Source organism: Vicia villosa, unplaced genomic scaffold (assembly GCF_029867415.1).
Source record: "Vicia villosa cultivar HV-30 ecotype Madison, WI unplaced genomic scaffold, Vvil1.0 ctg.000291F_1_1, whole genome shotgun sequence".
Classification (NCBI taxonomy): domain Eukaryota; kingdom Viridiplantae; phylum Streptophyta; class Magnoliopsida; order Fabales; family Fabaceae; genus Vicia; species Vicia villosa.
This window is the reverse complement of record NW_026705125.1, coordinates 299289-318419: the sequence shown is the minus strand read 5'-3', so window position 1 is coordinate 318419 and position 19131 is coordinate 299289. Positions and strand designations below refer to the sequence as shown.

The 19131-nt window shown below is 31.6% G+C and overlaps 1 protein-coding gene and 1 long non-coding RNA gene across 2 annotated transcripts; one reads left to right on the top strand and one right to left on the bottom strand.

The window, feature by feature from the left end:
* Window positions 1-585: 585 nt before the first annotated feature.
* Window positions 586-2062, top strand: LOC131626469 (protein neprosin-like; the record flags this gene model as incomplete). The annotated part of the gene is made up of 4 exons (XM_058897280.1): window positions 586-750; window positions 995-1162; window positions 1265-1318; window positions 1485-2062. Coding segments are annotated over 4 exons (900 nt in total), but the record flags the coding sequence as incomplete, so codon positions are not given.
* Window positions 2063-10750: 8688 nt separating this feature from the next.
* Window positions 10751-13286, bottom strand: LOC131626460 (uncharacterized). The gene is made up of 4 exons (XR_009291130.1): window positions 12816-13286; window positions 11896-12316; window positions 11240-11310; window positions 10751-11154 (listed from the first exon to the last, which is right to left on the bottom strand). It is a non-coding gene; the product is annotated as an uncharacterized LOC131626460 (long non-coding RNA).
* Between the last annotated feature and the right edge of the window lie 5845 nt (window positions 13287-19131).

The window sequence follows — 19131 nt, the reverse complement described above, 5'->3', positions numbered from 1 at the left end:
AAATATATAACTGAAAAAGAAAATGTTACTATATTAAATAAGAATTGTTACTTACCAAATGAATGAATTTGGATATTTGACTTTGACTATAATAATATATAAAGGGGTGACACTGTTGTAATAGATCACCAAGCAACTTTGTGCAATAACAAAATTGTAAAAATGATTAACATGATGTTCTTATTGATTTTGTTTTCAACGACTGTTACTAGCCTTAGAGTTGATGATAGTGATGTTACATTGAAAGATGATTTTGAGTTGAAAAATATGAATAAGCCTCCTATCAAGAGTATTCATGTATTATTCTTATAATTTAATTATTGTTTTTTATCCTCTATATAAAATATTATAACTTTTTTATGTTTGATTTGATGGTTTTTATAGACAAAATATGGATACATAGTTGATTGTGTTGATATTAAAAAACAACCCGCTTTTGATCATCCTTTGTTAAAGAATCATAAATTACAGGTAACATTCTTCAATTTAATTAAATTGTTTTTCTTACAAGACACATTTTGTATTTTAATGTTGATTTGTTTTATCTTTCTTTTGTCCTAGACACGGCCAAGTTTTTATTCAAAAATAGAAAATGGAAGTGAGAATATTTCATCAAGTAAAACAAGATTTGAACTTGATAAAGTCACTTGTCCTAAAGGATCTGTTCCAATTCGGAGAACAACAAAAGAAGATCTCAGCCGCGCTAAATCTTTATTGAACAATAATATTTTAGCTGCAAGTGTTGGCCACGTAAGTTTTCTTCTGTAATTTTAAATATGCTTAATTTGTCTTAATAAATGTTATTTTTAAACAATATTTTATTATTTTAAAATTGTTGCTTTCATATTTTAACATTTTGTCAATAATTTCCTTAGTTTTTACTAACCATCGTCTTTAGATATAACTGACTCTGACTTTAAACTTCCATGTTCTTATTTTATTGATATAAATACCAATTCATGTTTCAATTTTTGATTGGATATTAATTTTGTAGAAAGCGGAAATATATCTCAAATATCGTGGTGGTGCAAATTATTATGGAATAAAGGGAACTACTAGTATTTATAATCCAAAGTGTAGTATTGCTCAATCTAGCGCATCTAATCTATATGTTCGAAATGGAGAAGGAGGCGCTGTTAATGTAATTAGTATTGGATGGCATGTGAGTTTAAATTTATTATCTTTTAACAATAAATTTATCCTGTTAATCAATTCTATTTTGGTATAAAGAAGACTACTAATTTAACATACAAATTTTTGTTAGGTATTTCCTCACATATACGGCAATGATCGGACATATGTATTCGCATCATGGACAGTAAGTGATGACTTGTTTATTTTATTCTTAATATAATAATTTATTAAAATTTATGAATTTTATTACTTATAAAACAAATTATATTTAGATATATTACTATGCATTGATTAAATATATTGATTATTAAAAAAAAATTAAAAATAATTCATTTCTTTAATGATGACAGTCAGATAGTTTTGTAAAGACGGGATGCTACAACTATCTTTGTAGAGGTTTTGTCCAAACCAACCGTCAATATCACATTGGAGCAGCTGTGCCAAAAACATCTGTATACGGTGGAGATATTGTAGATATGCCCATTACTATTGTTCAAGATCAAAGAACTAAAAATTGGTGGATAAACATTAATGGTCAAGCAATTGGATATTATCCACAAGCTTTATTCAACAACTTGAAAACAGCTAATCAAGTGGGATGGGGAGGGGCCACAATAGCTATAGGTGCACCTAGCCCTCAAATGGGATCTGGATCCTTTCCTGACCGGAACTATGAGCATACATGTTATTTTAGAAATATTGGATATCAAAATCAAACTAATTCAGTCTATCAAGGACCTGATGAGTATTCGGCACGAGTTTTCCATGATGTCCCTCAATGTTTTGGAGTTGCCTACTATGGACAAGAAAGAAATCCATATGGATATTCTCTTCAATTTGGAGGACCGGGTGGCAGATGTTAATAATAATTTATATCTTAAGTTATTTAAATAAGTGATTTCACATGTATTTTTAGTTTTTTTTTTTTAATTTCGTCGTCTTAGTGCAATATTGTGTTGGTCATCGTCTTATTGCAGTGTTATTTTATTTTTCTGTTTTGGTGCGGTGTTTATTCGGTTCAGATTGATAGATTAGTTTCGACTCAGTACTTTTCGATCAATAATTTTGACGTCGTTAACACTGAAGACTCGGAGACATGGGTATTTCGAACATTTCATTTTGGTCATATTTGTAGGCTTTGTCACATTGTAGACATTTTATCGTATTAACATAAATGATGTGAGTTTGTCCACAGATACATCCTTTTCAATTTAAACGGTTTTGAATTTATATTATTCGAAGTACCCTATCAATTTGAATGAATGAAAGTTGTATTAGTAATAAAAAAACTAGAAATTTTCCTAGTTTTAATTTTTTAAAGGACAAAATTTTCCTTAATTTAATTAACACACACAATTTGATAGTACTAAATTTTTTAGTCGAACAACAATACAATAGGCGACTAAAATTCCCCTTGATTTAATTAACACTATTTTGTGTTAGGGTTGTGTTGGAACTAGGGTAGGGGTGAGAGTAAGTTGAGTCGAGTTAGGCCTGACCTGTTAAAAATTACAAAGCTTAAGTTTTGCTTGTTGTCTATAATAGACTTATTTTTAGGTCTGAGTCTGACATTTTCGATGTATATTTGACTTATTAGCCTACATAAAAGTCTATTTTATTTGAATATTTATAAATAAGCTATTCAACTAGTATTTAAATAGACTAACAAATTAAAATATCAATAAGCATAATGTTTATTTGCATTTATTTATTCAAGTTTATCTACTAACATAAGTTTTACAATACTATTTGTTTAAGAGAACTTATGAAAACAACTAATGACATTGTTCATAAGCTTTTTTCAACTTATATTTTTAAATTCTTCAAGATAACTAAGATTTATTTTTGTATTTTATTTCAAAGTACAAATAAAATATAATAATAATAATAATAATAAATTTATTTTTATTTACTTAAATAGGTCAGCATCATAAATTTAAAAGACTTTTTGTATGGTCTGTGGCCTAACCTTTTTAACTAAATAGACTTATAAAAAAGCCCAGGCCTTCTTTATTTAAAAAAAAAAGTCTGGTCTGACTTGAGCCTCGAAGAAGCTGGTTATAACCACCATGACCACCACCGAGCCGAGCAAGAACACATATAAGATGAGCATTGTTGTACACCTCAAACTATGGCGGATGGAGGTTGATATGGACAAGTTTTGCTCAATGCTTCTAACGTGTACACGACCTGAGGTTCTCTTAACTTGGCAATAACAGTTTCAGTTGCCTTTACATATGCTTTCTCGACATTTGTGGAACAAAATTTGTCCATAGTTTAATGCATTTAGAATGTTATGAACATAACTCGGAGGCTAAGAGAAATAGATAGAAACTAAACTAAAAATGCTAACAATTTTAAAACTAATTTCTTCATTCATTTCCTTGATTGATAATTACATTCACCAATCACCTATTTATAACATTGACATCACACAATCTAGATTCTTCTAAAGGGTAGTGACTCACCACCTAAATATCTAGAATATTCTTAATATGGACTTATAGAATTTGGGCCTAATAATATCATATTTGAATCATTACATTCCACCCATCTTGAAAACCACTTTATCCTCAAGATGTAATCCAAAAATTAACAAAGACTTGATTGGTGAATTGAGATGGTTTGCCAACACATGTTAATGTTAGGTGGTGTGTGGGAGGTGAGACATTTTTTTTCTTGAAAAGGTGGAGAGTGTTAAACGTGTCATCACACATCATGTGCTAGTGGTTTTGATAAAATCATGGGCTGATTTTTGTGAAAGTAACAAACGTGTGACACATCTTGTGCTTAGTGGTTTTGATAAAACCATGGGCTGATTTTCTTCTTTTCACAATTTTTTTTAATCTTCTCTCTTTCACTTTTTTTTATTCCTTCTTTGCTAACAGAACAATTTTGGAATCTTCAAAGGTAGAGGTGTACTCCGGCAACCCTCTAAAATCGACACCAGAGGACGAAAACTAAGCCAAACATCACCGTTTTCAAAGAAAATACTAGTGACGTGGTAGAATTTGAAGGAATCATAACCTAAATCAAATATTAACATGGAGAATTTTGGTGGAAGTGATGGTATTTCCTTCATAGCCACGGATAAAAAGGGAACGGATTCAGCACCGCATAGAAGAAGAGCGCGATTGATAGGAAAAAGATTTGGAAGAAGTTTTGTCTGCTCATTTGCTTCTACTCTCCGCGTCTTTGATTTCTCTTCATCTTCATAAACATCATCTTCAAAAACAGAGAACTGATTTTTGTCGGTGATTGCAACGGTAATGATATCATTTTGAATTTGTGATGTCTTTGCCGCTTCTTCGTTTCTTTGTACTGTTTCGAAATTTCCATTGAAATAGTTTTTGTTGTTTTCTAGGGTTTTGGATCCAACCACACAAGCCTCAAGAATTTGTGGTGGAACGATGACTCTATTTGGAAATTGAGCAATATGTAGAATTTCTTCTTGAAAATACTTAGTGACTGAATCAGAATTGTTGAACAACTCTGCAATTTCTTTTGCAGCTGAAGTTTGATTTAATGATGAATCTGGTGGTTTTGGTGGTTGATGTTGAGGAAATGGTGTATGTGAATACGACCATGGATATGGTGTGGGATGGTGAGGCTGAGGTTGAGGAAAGATAATCTCATGAGGTTGAAGGAGTTGGAAATGAGGGTGGTTTAAAGATGATAGGTCAGCATTAATGGAGGAAAGTGTGCTAACACAATTTGACATTGTTTGCAGGCAAATTTGCTGAGAATCCAAGATTTGTTGAAGGGTGGACTTAGTGTAAGAAGAGAGATTTTGATGTAAGGCCATGGTAGATTGGTGAATTGTTGATTGTGAGTGTAAAAGTGAGTTGCCGTTAGAGAGAAGGGGATGCTGATAGGTTTGTGGTTTCAACAAAGAATGAGTGTTGATGATTGTGGGGTCATGATGATAGTAATTATATGGAGGAGAATCCATGCCAATGCACCGTTTGTTATGAACATAACTTTGGGGCGGCTAAGAGAAATAGAGAGAAAACCACACTAAAAAGATAATAACAATTTTAAAACTAATTTCTTCATTCATTTCCTTGATTGATAATTCCATTCACCAATCACCTATTTATAATAGGGGACAACTTCTCTACCCATCACAAAAAGTTGGGTAGCATACATTCCACCAATCACATTGCATCATTTAATATTATGTTTATTGGCTTTTTCTCCATTGATGGGAGGAGAGAGAACCGAGTTAATGGTAAGGAGGAGAGATAATTTTTTTCTGATTCTCTTTTTAATGCTTTGCTACCTCATTAATTACTCTTTTGATTATGATATGGGAAAATAGTGTAGGTAAAGAGAAAGAGAGAGAATCTTTTTTAATATTTTTTCTAACACAATGTCTCCTCAATGTTTAAGTGATTTATTTATTATTTTTCCCCTTTTTTGAAAATCGTGATTCATGATTCATCTCTTATTGTGGTTTGGTTTGCTTATAGCTGAAATTAAGAAAATAAATAAATTCATGTATACTTATTTTCTCAATATGTTCGAGTTTCATGAGTTCTTATTAGTACTTTTTGTTACTTTTAATTTTATGGGTTTGATAATAGACTACTAAGTATATTATGGTATATGTATATTCAATAATACATATTCAAATCATTACTTTTATATTTTTTATAATATTTTTGTTACATTAATTTTATATAATTTCTTTTATTTATTTTTTATATTATATTATAATATTTTATAGAAATAATTTTTAATATTTTTGTTTATATTAATGTTATATCAATTATTGTCTTATATTAATTTTATGATATTTGTAGTGGGCAGTATGATATTTTATAATCATGAATTTTTTTATCACAATGTATTTATTTAGTGTTGTTTTTTTTACTTTTGTGAATACGTTGTAATCTTTAACGTACTTAACTCAAAAAGAAGAAAGAAATATGCTTCAATGACTTTTTAGTTACATTATTTATAGAAAAGAAATATAAAGAAGGGGGTTGTTTAGTTGCAATGCATTGAGTAAAAAAAATCAGGCTATTGCTTCTCAAACTGTCAAACTGTGAGATAAAAAGAAGTTTTGTAAAAGTAAAATAATTATGATAAAGATTGAAGCACGTGATAACTGTAGAGTTGGTACACTTTGTGGGTTACAAAATATTAAAATCTATCCACCCAGCTTTCACGGATTTAATTTATTTAAATTTGTAAGTGTTGTAGCAATAAAGCGATGAGATAACAAGTCATGATGGGACAAGTCATAATATTTTCATTGCAACAAATAATAACTCTGCTAAATTGAGTATCTTGAAAAAAAATATCACACATTAATAATTACATGATATAATATATTTACTATATAAGAAGTTAAAAAATGGGCAATGGATTTTTCTAATACATACCATAAATAGATATTGTTAATAAAGTGTACAAGAACCTAAATTTAATTTATTTTTATTATGATAATAAAATGTGTGGATTTCTAATGTTGAAGTTGTTTTCCATTCATTCAACCTCCAAATATATATATTTACTATATTGACTTTTATTATTATAATAAAATCTATATAAATAATAGACAAAAATCAATAAAGATATACTCCATTTAAAAATATACTCCATTTGTCCCAATTTAATAAAACTATAATAATAATTTTTATTTTAAATGTTAAAATAAATTACACTTATATTTTTTTGTATAATCAATATTTAACTTATATAATTATCAAAATTTATTTGATATAATTTAACATTGATTTAAATTTATATCTACTTCAATATATTACATATGAGTTTAATTGGTATGTACTGTCAGTATAAAACTTTTTACACTATCAATACATCACAACCACTCAATTATATTATTTAAAAAAATTTAAAACAAAAGTCAAACACTTCTAACAAATTAACGGTTGTGATTCACTGATGTTATAAAACTTATTTACACCATCAGTGTATTACAATTAATTTCATTATAATAAAATTTTATTATAAATTTTATTTTTGTAACGCTCCAGACTGCTTTCGGGATGATCGACTGACCCCACAAACTAGCACGGGTCTTTTCAGCATGTTTTGACCTCACTCACACGCTTTCTGGGAAACTTCCCAGAAGGTCACCCATCCCAATACTACTCCAAGTCAAGCACGCTTAACTGTGGAGTTCTTATGGAATGAGCTACCGAAAAGAAGATGCATCTTATTGGTATAGGTAGTACCTATCAATCCTTATAAGCTTTCCTTCAACCATGGAGTCCCATAACTGCACGGCTTTAGGATCCCTCTCATTCCGATGTGGCGACCACCCTAGCCCCAATTGGCCCCAGGTGTTCCATGCGGTGCAACCACCCCTCGCCATCTTCGACCTCGGGTGTTACATGCCCACCAGCTTCCGCATGGTTCGTCCTCGAACCACATCGTACTGGGAGAGGTCTGGCTCTGATACCATTTGTAACGCTCCAGACTGCTTTCGGGATGATCGACTGACCCCACAAACCAGCATGGGTCTTTTCAGCATGTTTTGACCTCACTCACACGCTTTCTGGGAAACTTCCCAGAAGGTCACCCATCCCAATACTACTCCAAGTCAAGCACGCTTAACTGTGGAACAAAAGGTCACCCATCCCAATACTACTCCAAGTCAAGCACGCTTAACTGTGGAGTTCTTATGGAATGAGCTACCGAAAAGAAGATGCATAACTGTGAGGTAGTACCTATCAATCCTTATAAGCTTTCCTTCAACCATGCAGTCCCATACCTGCACGGCTTTAGGATCCCTCTCATTCCGATGTGGCGACCACCCTAGCCCCAATTGGCCCCAGGTGTTCCATGCGGTGCAACCACCCCTCGCCATCTTCGACCTCGGGTGTTACATTTGGCTTTATACCATCGGTTTAGTCCGGTTCGGGGGCGAGTTCTGTCATCAAGTGGTTCCATCCCCCTCCCGATCGCAGTTGCGGGGGATCGAACCGTGGTTCTCCCTACCAAGTCCAGCGCCAATCACCACTGGACCAACTAACGATTGGTAATTATATTATAACTTTAATAGAAACATAAAGTTACTTATCAAAATCTATTATTGATCTAATTTTTTCTTTTTTATTTACTATTTAAAATAAATCTACAATATAATATAAGAAAATAAACTGTTCTACCAATTTACAATATAAGAAAATTGAATGGTCTGAAAAACTTATAAAGGCTAAATTGCCTTGAGACTCACGCACAATTAATTAAACTTATAAAGGCTAAATTGCCTTGAGACTCACACAATTAATTAGACCTGCAAAGACCTATAAAGGCTAAATTGCATCGAGACACCCAATAAATTAGACTTATAAAAGCTAAAAATTAGACCTATAAACAGGATGTCTTTGTATTAATTTCATATTTTATTTATTATTATCTAAACTTATAATAAATTTTTTATTATTATTTAAAATACGTGTCACTTATAAACTTTTATAAATAATTAAAGAAATTATTATTTTCACATATTTTATTTCATAATTTTGTTTTCTACACATGAATTTGTCTAGATGTTTTTATTCAACTCTGCATTCTTCAATATTTTTTATTAAAAAATTAAACAAAATAAACAAATGTTTTCCTTGAAAGCAGCAATTTTTTCTTTTACTATTTGTTATTATATCTATGGTCACCCTGGTTCCATGTATCTAAGCTATCAATTAAAAATAAATAAAATTTAAACACTTGAGTACATGCGTACATGCTGCTACTGTATATTATTATGATATGATATTACCTCTATGGGTTTGACAACACCATACTCCTCTATCAATTAAATCTTAGATAATTATTATTTGTTTGTTTAAACAGAAAACAGTATCAAAGCAATTTTTAGTAGGTGCATCTATTTACATTTTAACATATTATTAATTAAACATTTTTAGCAATTTTGGATGTCAACTTGTATTATAAGTATACATAAAAATTAATCATTAATGTTTGTATAATTGATGCATATATATAAAAAATGCACACTTTGTAGATATTTAAACGTGTTAATAAAAATATATGTCATTTTAGTTAATTTTCTAAGTTTTCTTTATAAAATGATTTTATTGATATAAATGTTTTTACGGGTGCTAGATATTTTTCTATACATTCAATTATTACTTTTTCATGGGTACCAGATTTTTTTTTTACGGGTATCAGACATTTTTCTATACATTCAATTATTACTTTTTCACGGGTACCAGATATTTTTCTATACATTCAATTATTATTTTTTTACGGGTACCAGATATTTTTCTATATATTCAATTATTATTTTTCACGGGTATCAGATATTTTTCTATACATTTCAATTATTATTTCACGGGTACCAGATATTTTCTATTAAAAAATATTCATTTAAAACAAATGTGCGTCACGTAACAGAACCCGTGCAAACGAACGGGTTTGTTACTAGTTAACTTAAAGCTTTAAACAAAACGAGTAAGACACCCGTACTCCCGCACGGGTAATTAAATTATGATAATTACCCCCTGTAACATACATTTTTTTTATTTATCCCCCTAATTTTTACCCGCTTAGGGAGGTGTCCGAAAAATATAGGGGTAATCCAAAACTTTTTTTTAAAGGGGAAAATTCAAAACTCGCCTATATGGCAGGGAGATGAATGACTATTAACCCATTATTTAAATGAACAATAATTATATAGACTTAATTATATTAAATAGTCATTAAGAAGAAAAAATATAATTGTGAGTTGAGAAAATATTTATATTTAAAAATAAAGATTTTGCTTCTTAAATTAAAATAATGATTGATTAAACTAAAATAAATATCGTCTTGTTAGTGACTCGTGAGATAAATACATTTTTAATGTTATTAAAATTAAAAAATACATTATACTATCATGCAATAGAAAAAAATTGACCCAAAGAGAATAAAAAAATTTAACATTTGAAAAAATAAATAAAATATGTATTTTGTTGATAGTTATTCGTAAACTACTATCTAAGTAAATTTATTCAATATTGTATAAAATATATTTAAAAACATGTAAATTTAAAATAAATTATTTAATTATAAATGAATAATAATCATAAAAATTCAACTATATTAAATAACCATATAAAATAAACACATGAGTTGGAAAAATTGAAAAAATATTCAAATTAGCTCTTTCGAATATGTTAATCAAAAAAGTAAATACACAGTATGACCCTTTGGCTTCATAACATTTTCATATCATAAAAAGTATTCAAATTAGCAATGAACCATTAATCTTTGATTCAAAATTGAAATTAATCCCAAAGTGATACCTAGAATTTAAACTTTTGTATGGTTGATAAAATTCAAATGAATTAAACACTACACTTTCACTGCAAGTTGCAAGTCTGCAACCAATTATTGTTGTCCGCTACAGACTTATGTACCAAAGCACAAATGCAACAATTTCACAATGGAGTCGATCACTTTGGCGGCATGCAAGTAAAATTTATGATATTTTATTCCCATAAAATGAAATTAACTATTCTTTAATTCTGAATCATTGGCAACAGACTATAAATTTATTATTTAATATAAAAATTGTAACATAAAAACCTGAACAATATATACTAAAGCCAACCAATTTATCTTGCAATAAGAAAGACTATGCAATCAAAAGCTGGTATAGCAAGATTTATAATAATCAGCAAGATGAAATAAAATAGGAGTATAACAAAAAATACAAATAATCTGCATAGTCTTCGAATGAGGGGGTTTAATATATCTACTTAATTAACTAATAGAAGGATTCAAAAAGAAACCCTTGCTTTCAAACTAATCAAGTGATCCCAGCTGAAATTAAATATTGTAAACATGAAACATTCAACTTGTTGAGACACCCCCAATCCTTAGTGCTATCTTCTGTACTAATTTCCTGTCCCATTCTTCATTGTAAGAGTTATCTTCCTTATGAGTGCATGTTTAATCTCCTAAAAGCAAGTGGGTCATTGTTTCTTTGATCAACTTGCTACCAGCCTCTAACCAATCGCAATGTAGCATGCAATATCACTCCTACATGTATATGTTTTAAGCAATAACTTAAAAGTAATAATAAGAAGACTAAGGTGTGGGATTTGAGAGATCAATATAGATTCACCTGCATAGCTCCACCAATGGCAAAGAAGAGAGCCATTTGAACATTGGTAAAAAATAGAATAATTATTGTTGCTGCAAAAGATGAGATTCAAAACCATGAGTTCAGACCAAGACACTTGCAAGAAAAAATTACGAATTTAGAACAAAACATTTTTTGAAATTTGAAAACCATTACCTATCAATTACACCCACAATACACAGAAATTAGCAACAGTTTGCAAGGACAACAAAAACAATAAGACATAAACCATACCACTACTAATGAGTATGTCCGGCAATTCTGCATAAGGAGAAAGTTGTATGATAACTTTTATATTAACCAAGTCTTATGTTTTTCAAAAGAGATAACTGAAGGAGTTTCATCAGCATGTTGGACCTGGAAACCCTCACTTTGGGTAAGAGTGGGTTCTAAATGATCTATTATGTTATGAAATGCTATTATCTTTTTATTCAAAGATACATCCACAAAGAACAGTCAGGAGGGTGATCTTTTAAATCATCAAAAGATACAGTTAAACACTGTCATACCCCTTTATCACTCCATGATGGAACATTCTTGAAATAGATTATACACCATATCAGTGAACAACAACACACCATATCAGTGAACAACTATACTACTCATCTTCACATGTGCTAAGCATCAATTTTTTTCACCTTAGTATGAGGAACAAAAAAAAATTTCGGTATAGGCATCCCTCTAGAGCTTGTCAATTCTTGGGCTTATATAAGTTTTGACTGTGTAACGTGACTGTTGTTCATAACTTATCTGCCAACAAAAATCAAGATATATAAACAAAATTCTAATAAGAACATTCTATTAAATACGTATACGAAAGAGAATATCCACCAGCACAAATGAATTAAAAGAGAATTATCTCCATATTAACTTATCAACGATTCGCCGCCTGAAACAAACGTAAGATAAGAATTTTAGCAGAGCTGTAACTACACAAAATTGATGATGTCGTCTAACTCTGGAAACGCCTCCCAGAATGACACCCTCCAACGGAAACCAGCCAACACCGAACCAAACCCGACAGACAGCACATTATCAAATCAGCCCTGCAAGAAACAACTGGAACAAAAATGAAGGCAACCTTGTCCATTAAAGTGCACTAAATAGTTTTTGAAGAAAACGAATTAAAACTAATAATAAAAAAACAAACTAAAGTTCATATCTAGCAAATCAAATACAATAAAGAATGTTGAAAATCACATGATTCAACTCAAAATCCTAAGTTGGAAAAACACATCAAGTTTATAAATCCTAACTTGCCAAAACTCATCAAGGTTATAAATCCTAACTTGGCAAAACTCACCCGATTTGAACGTAGTGGAATATCATTGAAAAGCATTATGCAAAAATCAAAATAAAAAACTGTTTCATAATCTAAAATAAATTACTAAAAGTAAAATAGATGTGAAGTACAAAATCAACCGTTTATATTTGAAGTCTTTGCAGAAAAATGGAAAACTTGATAGATTTGGAATTGGAACAGATCCAGACTAAAGGGGTGGCGGCGGCAGACCTAAGGTTTGAAGCATGGAAAAAAGAAAAACCCCATAACACATACCTGTAGACCCTATTTCTTCTTCATCAGCTTTCTCTTTGTATGATTTTCCTTTAAATCTGCAAGGTTAAACCAAATTAATGTTTTAGACCTGGATCTATTTGCTTCAAGAAAACAATAAATTGAAAGAGTAAAATGGAATCTTGGTGAGTAGTGAATGTCGGAAAGGAGAGACGGTGGTAGAAAGCGAGATCGCTCGGAAAAAATCCAACTGATTCATTGGGAAGCCCGTGAGATGAGAAATACGGAAATGAATTTGATTTTTCATTGGAAGTGGTGGTGGCCGATATAGGGGGAGAAAGGCGGCGTCTGTGTTTTTGCAAAAAGGAGAGAAAAGAAAGAGAAGAAGAATGTGGTGGAGAGAGGAAGATAAGAAGGGGAAATGGATTCATAAAAGAAAGAGAAGAAGAATGTGGTGGAGAGAGGAAGAAAAGAGGGGGAAATGGATTCATAGAAGAATAGGGTTTCGGGTGTTTGTCATTTGATGAACATTGATTTGAAATTTGAAATTGTGCTACTAAGAGTGTTACACGTGTGTATCAAAAGGAGATGTAAGAGTTTTTGAATTCTGACCAATAAGAGATTGACAGTTGGTGTATTTTGCCCAAAAAGTAGAAAAGTGGATGATTAATTTGTTAGTTACTATTTTATCTAAGTTGTAGTGTAAATTTTGTTAGTGAAAAGGGTATAATTGGTAGAATGGTCAATTGATTAATATTGAATAGATATAGTAGATAGTAGATAGTAGAAGTAGATATAGTAGATAACTAAAATAAAAAAGTAAATATTTTTTAATTTTATAAAATTTTAACCTTAGTGTCATACCCCAAAATTTGCCCACAATATTCAAATATTCAAATTATTTTAAAATTGGATTTTTTTTATAAAATTTTGAGGTCATTCACATTGACGTCTTGAATTTTATAAATATTCAATTTAAAGTCTATTTTAAAATATAATAATTTACTCTTAAATTATTTATATTTTAATAAATAGCAAAATGCTTTCTCATGCTTCATACACTTCCAATTGACTTTTATTTCAAACAAATAATATAACATAGTTGGTAAGGAGGTAAGGCTTGCAAGTACAAAGTCTCGGGTTCAAATCTCATTTCTAACACTTTTTTTCTTTTTTTCAATCTATAGTTTTAATTTTATTTTTATTAAAAAAAAATCACAAAAAATCATTTTTTTATCATTTTATTTTTAATTTTCGCACTATTTAAATATGCATTTTTTAAAATAGTCAAATTTTCACTTTTATGCATTTTTTAGTAAAAAATCATCAAAAATCATAAAATATTCAAAAAATCCAAAAAAAAAGTTTTTAATCTTATTTGTCCTATTTTTAGCACTTTTTATAACTTAGAGAACAAGTCAATCTTATTAAATTAGTTTGATTTAATTTTTTATTAAAATTAAAACAAATTGATTTTTGGGCTTTGATTTGGTCCATAGTTTTACTATAATTATTTTTTCTAACCTAATTCATGATATATAAATAAAACTAACAATTACAAATTTCTCAATTTACTCTCTCACAACTAAACCCTTATTTTTTTTTACACCTTCAACCTTATTCTTCATTCCTAATTCCTACATACAAAACAATTCACCAAGTTTCTTCAATATCTTTTGTTCTTCTTTTGCTTAGTTCTTGGCCAATGATTTCGTATGAGGCCTCATCTTCTTCTTTTTTAAAGAAAAAAACTTTTTCTAAATCTTTTTATCAAAACTAAAAATAAACCTTTTGTTTTCAAAACCTTTTGGCCAATGATTATCATATGAGGCCCTTGACGTATGTTTTTATGCTAACTTTAGTTTTTGGCTAATGATGATACTTGAGGCCACCTTTTATCAAAATTCTTATGTTTTTGACATCCTCTTTATGTTTCGAAACATTTTCTTTCAACTCTCTTTTTTTAAAAAACCTTTTTCAAATACTTTATCTAGAATTACAATTTTTTTGGCCAATGATGATACCTGAGGCTTGTTTTTTTTTAATCATTGTTTTGGTCATTGTTGCTACATTTTAGTTTAAATTTATGTTTTTACAATCATAATTTTTTTTTTTTAACTTTTGAGAATTTTTGCCCTTTTAGTCATAATCTAACTTTCTGAACATTTCTTTATTTCTTGGGAAAATTTAGATTATATGAGGTCAAACCTATTTTATAATATTTTTTATTTTATTATTGTAACTATTATCATTACTAACTCTTATTATTATTATTATTATTATTATTATTATTATTATTATTATTATTATTATTATTATTATTATTAACATTATTACTATCCTTGTTTGCAGGTACTTCCTTTGGCCATTAACCTCGTTTTGGCCAAACAATTTTGCTGGCCACTTTCTCACCATGTACTCTCAAGAGCGCACAACACCCAATCTAAGCTAAGTTTCTTTTTTTGTTTTTATTTTTAATTGCATGAAACTTCTTATATATATTCTTTTCTTTTTATTATTATTATTATAATTTCTTTCTTTTATTCATTTTTATTTATTTAACCAAATTAGTTTTTATATATAATAATTTCATAGTTATTTATTTTAATCGAAAACTCCTTTTTTTAATTTTATCAATAATTATTTTTAAACATTGAAAACTATTATTTTTGTACATACTTTTAAATTTTGTTAACTTCGATCCATTTATAAACCCTGGTAGCCTTAGGTTTACTGGTAGGTGTTGCCCATTAACCCTATTTAACTTTTGACTCATTCAGGGGTTGCCTTTTGCCATGCCTTTTTTTGCTTGCCTAAATTGTTACATTGTTAATTTTTGATATGTTACATTATAATTGTTGAGATCTTTAATGCACTAACATTTCTCTTCCTTGTGCCCAATTTTCAGGGTTAATCAAGATCTTTCAGCCACGCGCCCTATCAGATCAAAAAGCTAAGTTTTCTAATTTCTCTTGTTTAAATATTATTTTTATTTTATTTTATTTTATTTTTCCTTTTAATAAGGTTTGCCTCAATAGCCATTGAATTTGTAATACACTAACCCATTATTTATTTTCCTCTTAATTTTCAGAGTCAATTGAGGGTTCGAGGTAGATCAAGGCATTCAAAGATATTTAAAACTAATTATTGTTCCCTCTTATTTTCTGCTTTCATTTCCCCTTCCCCGCAGGTGTTTATTGTAATAGCGTAGGACTTTATGTTTTCCTGCCTTTAATTTCTGCAATTTTAAACTGCGTGGTTAGTAATCTTAGGGAGTGCAAGCCTTGAATTAACATAGATCACTAATTATAAGATAAAATACCTGAATTAACCACCTGATTGTGCCACACACACACCTTTAGGGTAATCCCTCTGGTTGCCTTGTTGCCTTATTACTGTTGCCTTGTTGCCTTAATTTTGTTGCCTAAGAATAGTCAAGTCCCTCGATTCCGAGGATACCTAAAGCAAATGTTGCCTTCAAAGTTATTGAAACTCCCTCGAAGTTGCCTCGGAAAAATAAGATGATTGTCCTATTGCTAAGGTATCCTCGCATGATGCCTAAAAAGATAAAATGACTATTATATCCTTCCCTTAGACTACTTGCCCTCTTTATGGCATGGGACAGTTTTATGACGAACGATTATTCTCGATGACCCTTAAACATCCAATTGAAAGACTTCCTTCCCCCTCATGGTATGGATAGATCCTTTCAAACGAAAGACTTAAAGAACACGAAAGACAAACTTAGGGTAGGTAGTTCTTGATTGCTTGCTCAGATTCAAATCAAATTCAAACTACTTTTTGCACCGCCTTTCAAAACAATTTCAAAACAAGGCTACGCTTATTTACAAGCTAAAGTCCTTAACGAAATCTTTTTACTATTCACACACGACACTTTTCAAACAAATCAAACAAACAAAGTGAGCTAAGCAATTAAGAGCCCATGGATAACCATGGATGCAAAGGGTGCCTTACACCTTCCCTTTGTATAACTTACCCCCCGAACCCGTTTTCTTTCAAAAGGTCTTTCCTGTTCTTTTAGCCTTTCCTAATTGGATAAAATAAAAGTCGGTGGCGACTCATGCTTAACCGCGACATTTCGATATAAAAGTCAGTTCACCGTATTACAGAACTGGCGACTCTGCTGGGGATGCTTTCGAATAAAAGAGGGGTTACCTTAGAGCTAGGATCACTTTAAATTTGTTTGACTTGTTTGCTTTATCTTTAAAGGTTGTTTTGGGCATTCTACTGTGTGAAAGATCCTACACCCGGATCTAGTGTACCTTAGGTATGTGGCATGAGACCAGGGAGGCTGTACGACATGTATCGTTATGGTTGAACTGGTGGCCACCGTTAGTGCGACGCTTTGGTTTGTCCTGATGGCCCTTGAATATGATCGAGGAGACATTTGGCTACCGCGTGGTGTCATAAGCACTAATTCGCCCTTAGAACCCTAGTTGAACTTGACTTTGGCCTATAGGAAGTAGCGAGATAGCTGGCTTTGGATTCCTGACTGAAGTCAGTTGATACTCGATGCTACACTCAATGAGATTGGACTCTAGGGATGCTTTTGGCTGGCCGATCAAGTGCCATGTTGAGACAATGCCCGCGAGAAAGATCAGGGATATGAGCACCATAGAACCCGATTACTATTCTAGGACAGGTTGAACCAACTTAACTTCAGTGGGGAGGGTGCTTACCTACGAACTTCACGCAAGCCTTTAAACCTAAGGACACTTGTGTGACTTGTCTGTGCTTTCTACTAACCCTTTGGTTTTCATGCAGGTTTTTCTTGTGGGACTCACTCATCTTTACCATCTCACGCTTTGCCTGATGCATTCACATGACATCATGACATCATGACATCATACGCATAACATGATTTAACTAACCCTTTCAAGGATCTTAGGGATTTAGGGCGCACAATTTCAGATGCTCTTATCAAGGACAGAATTCCTAATCAAGGGGCAAGAGGATTTATTTTCCTCTAGCCACATGTCTCCTAATTCAGAGACGCTGTACCTATTAAGGGGCAAGAGGATTTATTTTCCTCTAGCCATGTACCTTCAAAGTCGGAAGTTCCCGAATCAGAGGCTATGACCCACTGGATATGGTGAGCTCGATTCCCATAGAAGAACATCCAAAAATCAGAGTTCTTCAAACAAATAAGCGACCAAATCATTTTTTGACGTGCTAACTAAATTTCCAGAGATCCTTGAAAATATTACATCTGCATTCATAACATTGCATCACAGGTTTCCACCACAGGTTTCTCACCTCCTCGCTGTTTATTTCAGCACAAATGGATCTCGAGCAATCAGTCAAAAATCTTCAGGCTCAGAACAACCAATTCCGAGAGATGATCTTTAACTTGGCCAAGGTGCAAGAAGAATTAAAGGCACTCCTATTCTTGGGGTACAATTACAATGCGAGATGCGCTTATTATTCGAACAATCCTGGTTATGGTGTAAAGGTAGACCGTTGAAGCGTGCCACTCAAATCAGAAAAGACCACGACAATGAAGTCACGACAACCGAGTCACGACAACAAAGTCACGACAACCGAGTCACGATAATGGAATCACGACAACAAAGTCACGACAACCGAGTCACGATAATGGAATCACGACAACTGAGTCACGATAATGGAATCATGACAACTGAGTCACGATAATGGAATCACGACAACAAAGTCACGACAACTGAGTCACGATAATGGAATCACGACAACAAAGTCACGACAACTGAGTCACGATAATGGAATCACGACAACAAAGTCACGACAACTGAGTCACAACAATCAATTCACTCATATGATCCAGATGCTCAGGGCAATCGAGCCAACGAATTCTAACACCTACTATAAACCCAATGCGAGGTGCGCGTACCATTCCAACAGTCTTGGACATTACACAAACAATTGCTGGACATTAAAGAATAAGATTCAAGATCTGATCAATGACGGAGAAATCAAATCCAAACCTCCTGAAAACTCCTGTGGTGATCACCGCTCCTATGCCTAGTCATGACAAGACTGATTGACGTCTAGACGGACGAACTTTTGGATCATTAGATCTACTTTCATTTGCATGTTTCTTCTCTGTTTGTTTAAATGTTCGAATTATGATAGACATTATCTGTTTTAATAATCATCATCAGTGCATTGCATATGTTTGTCTTGAATAAATTATTTCGCTATCGCTCATTCTAAAGTACATCTTTACTTTGCATATGTTTTGTGATACTCAACTCCTGCTAAAGCTGTACACCTTTTAAGGGAGGATGACGAAAACGATACCGCAACCTCATACAGTATGCTTTTGAGCGGACTATGCTGACGATGTACAGGCATTGTTTCA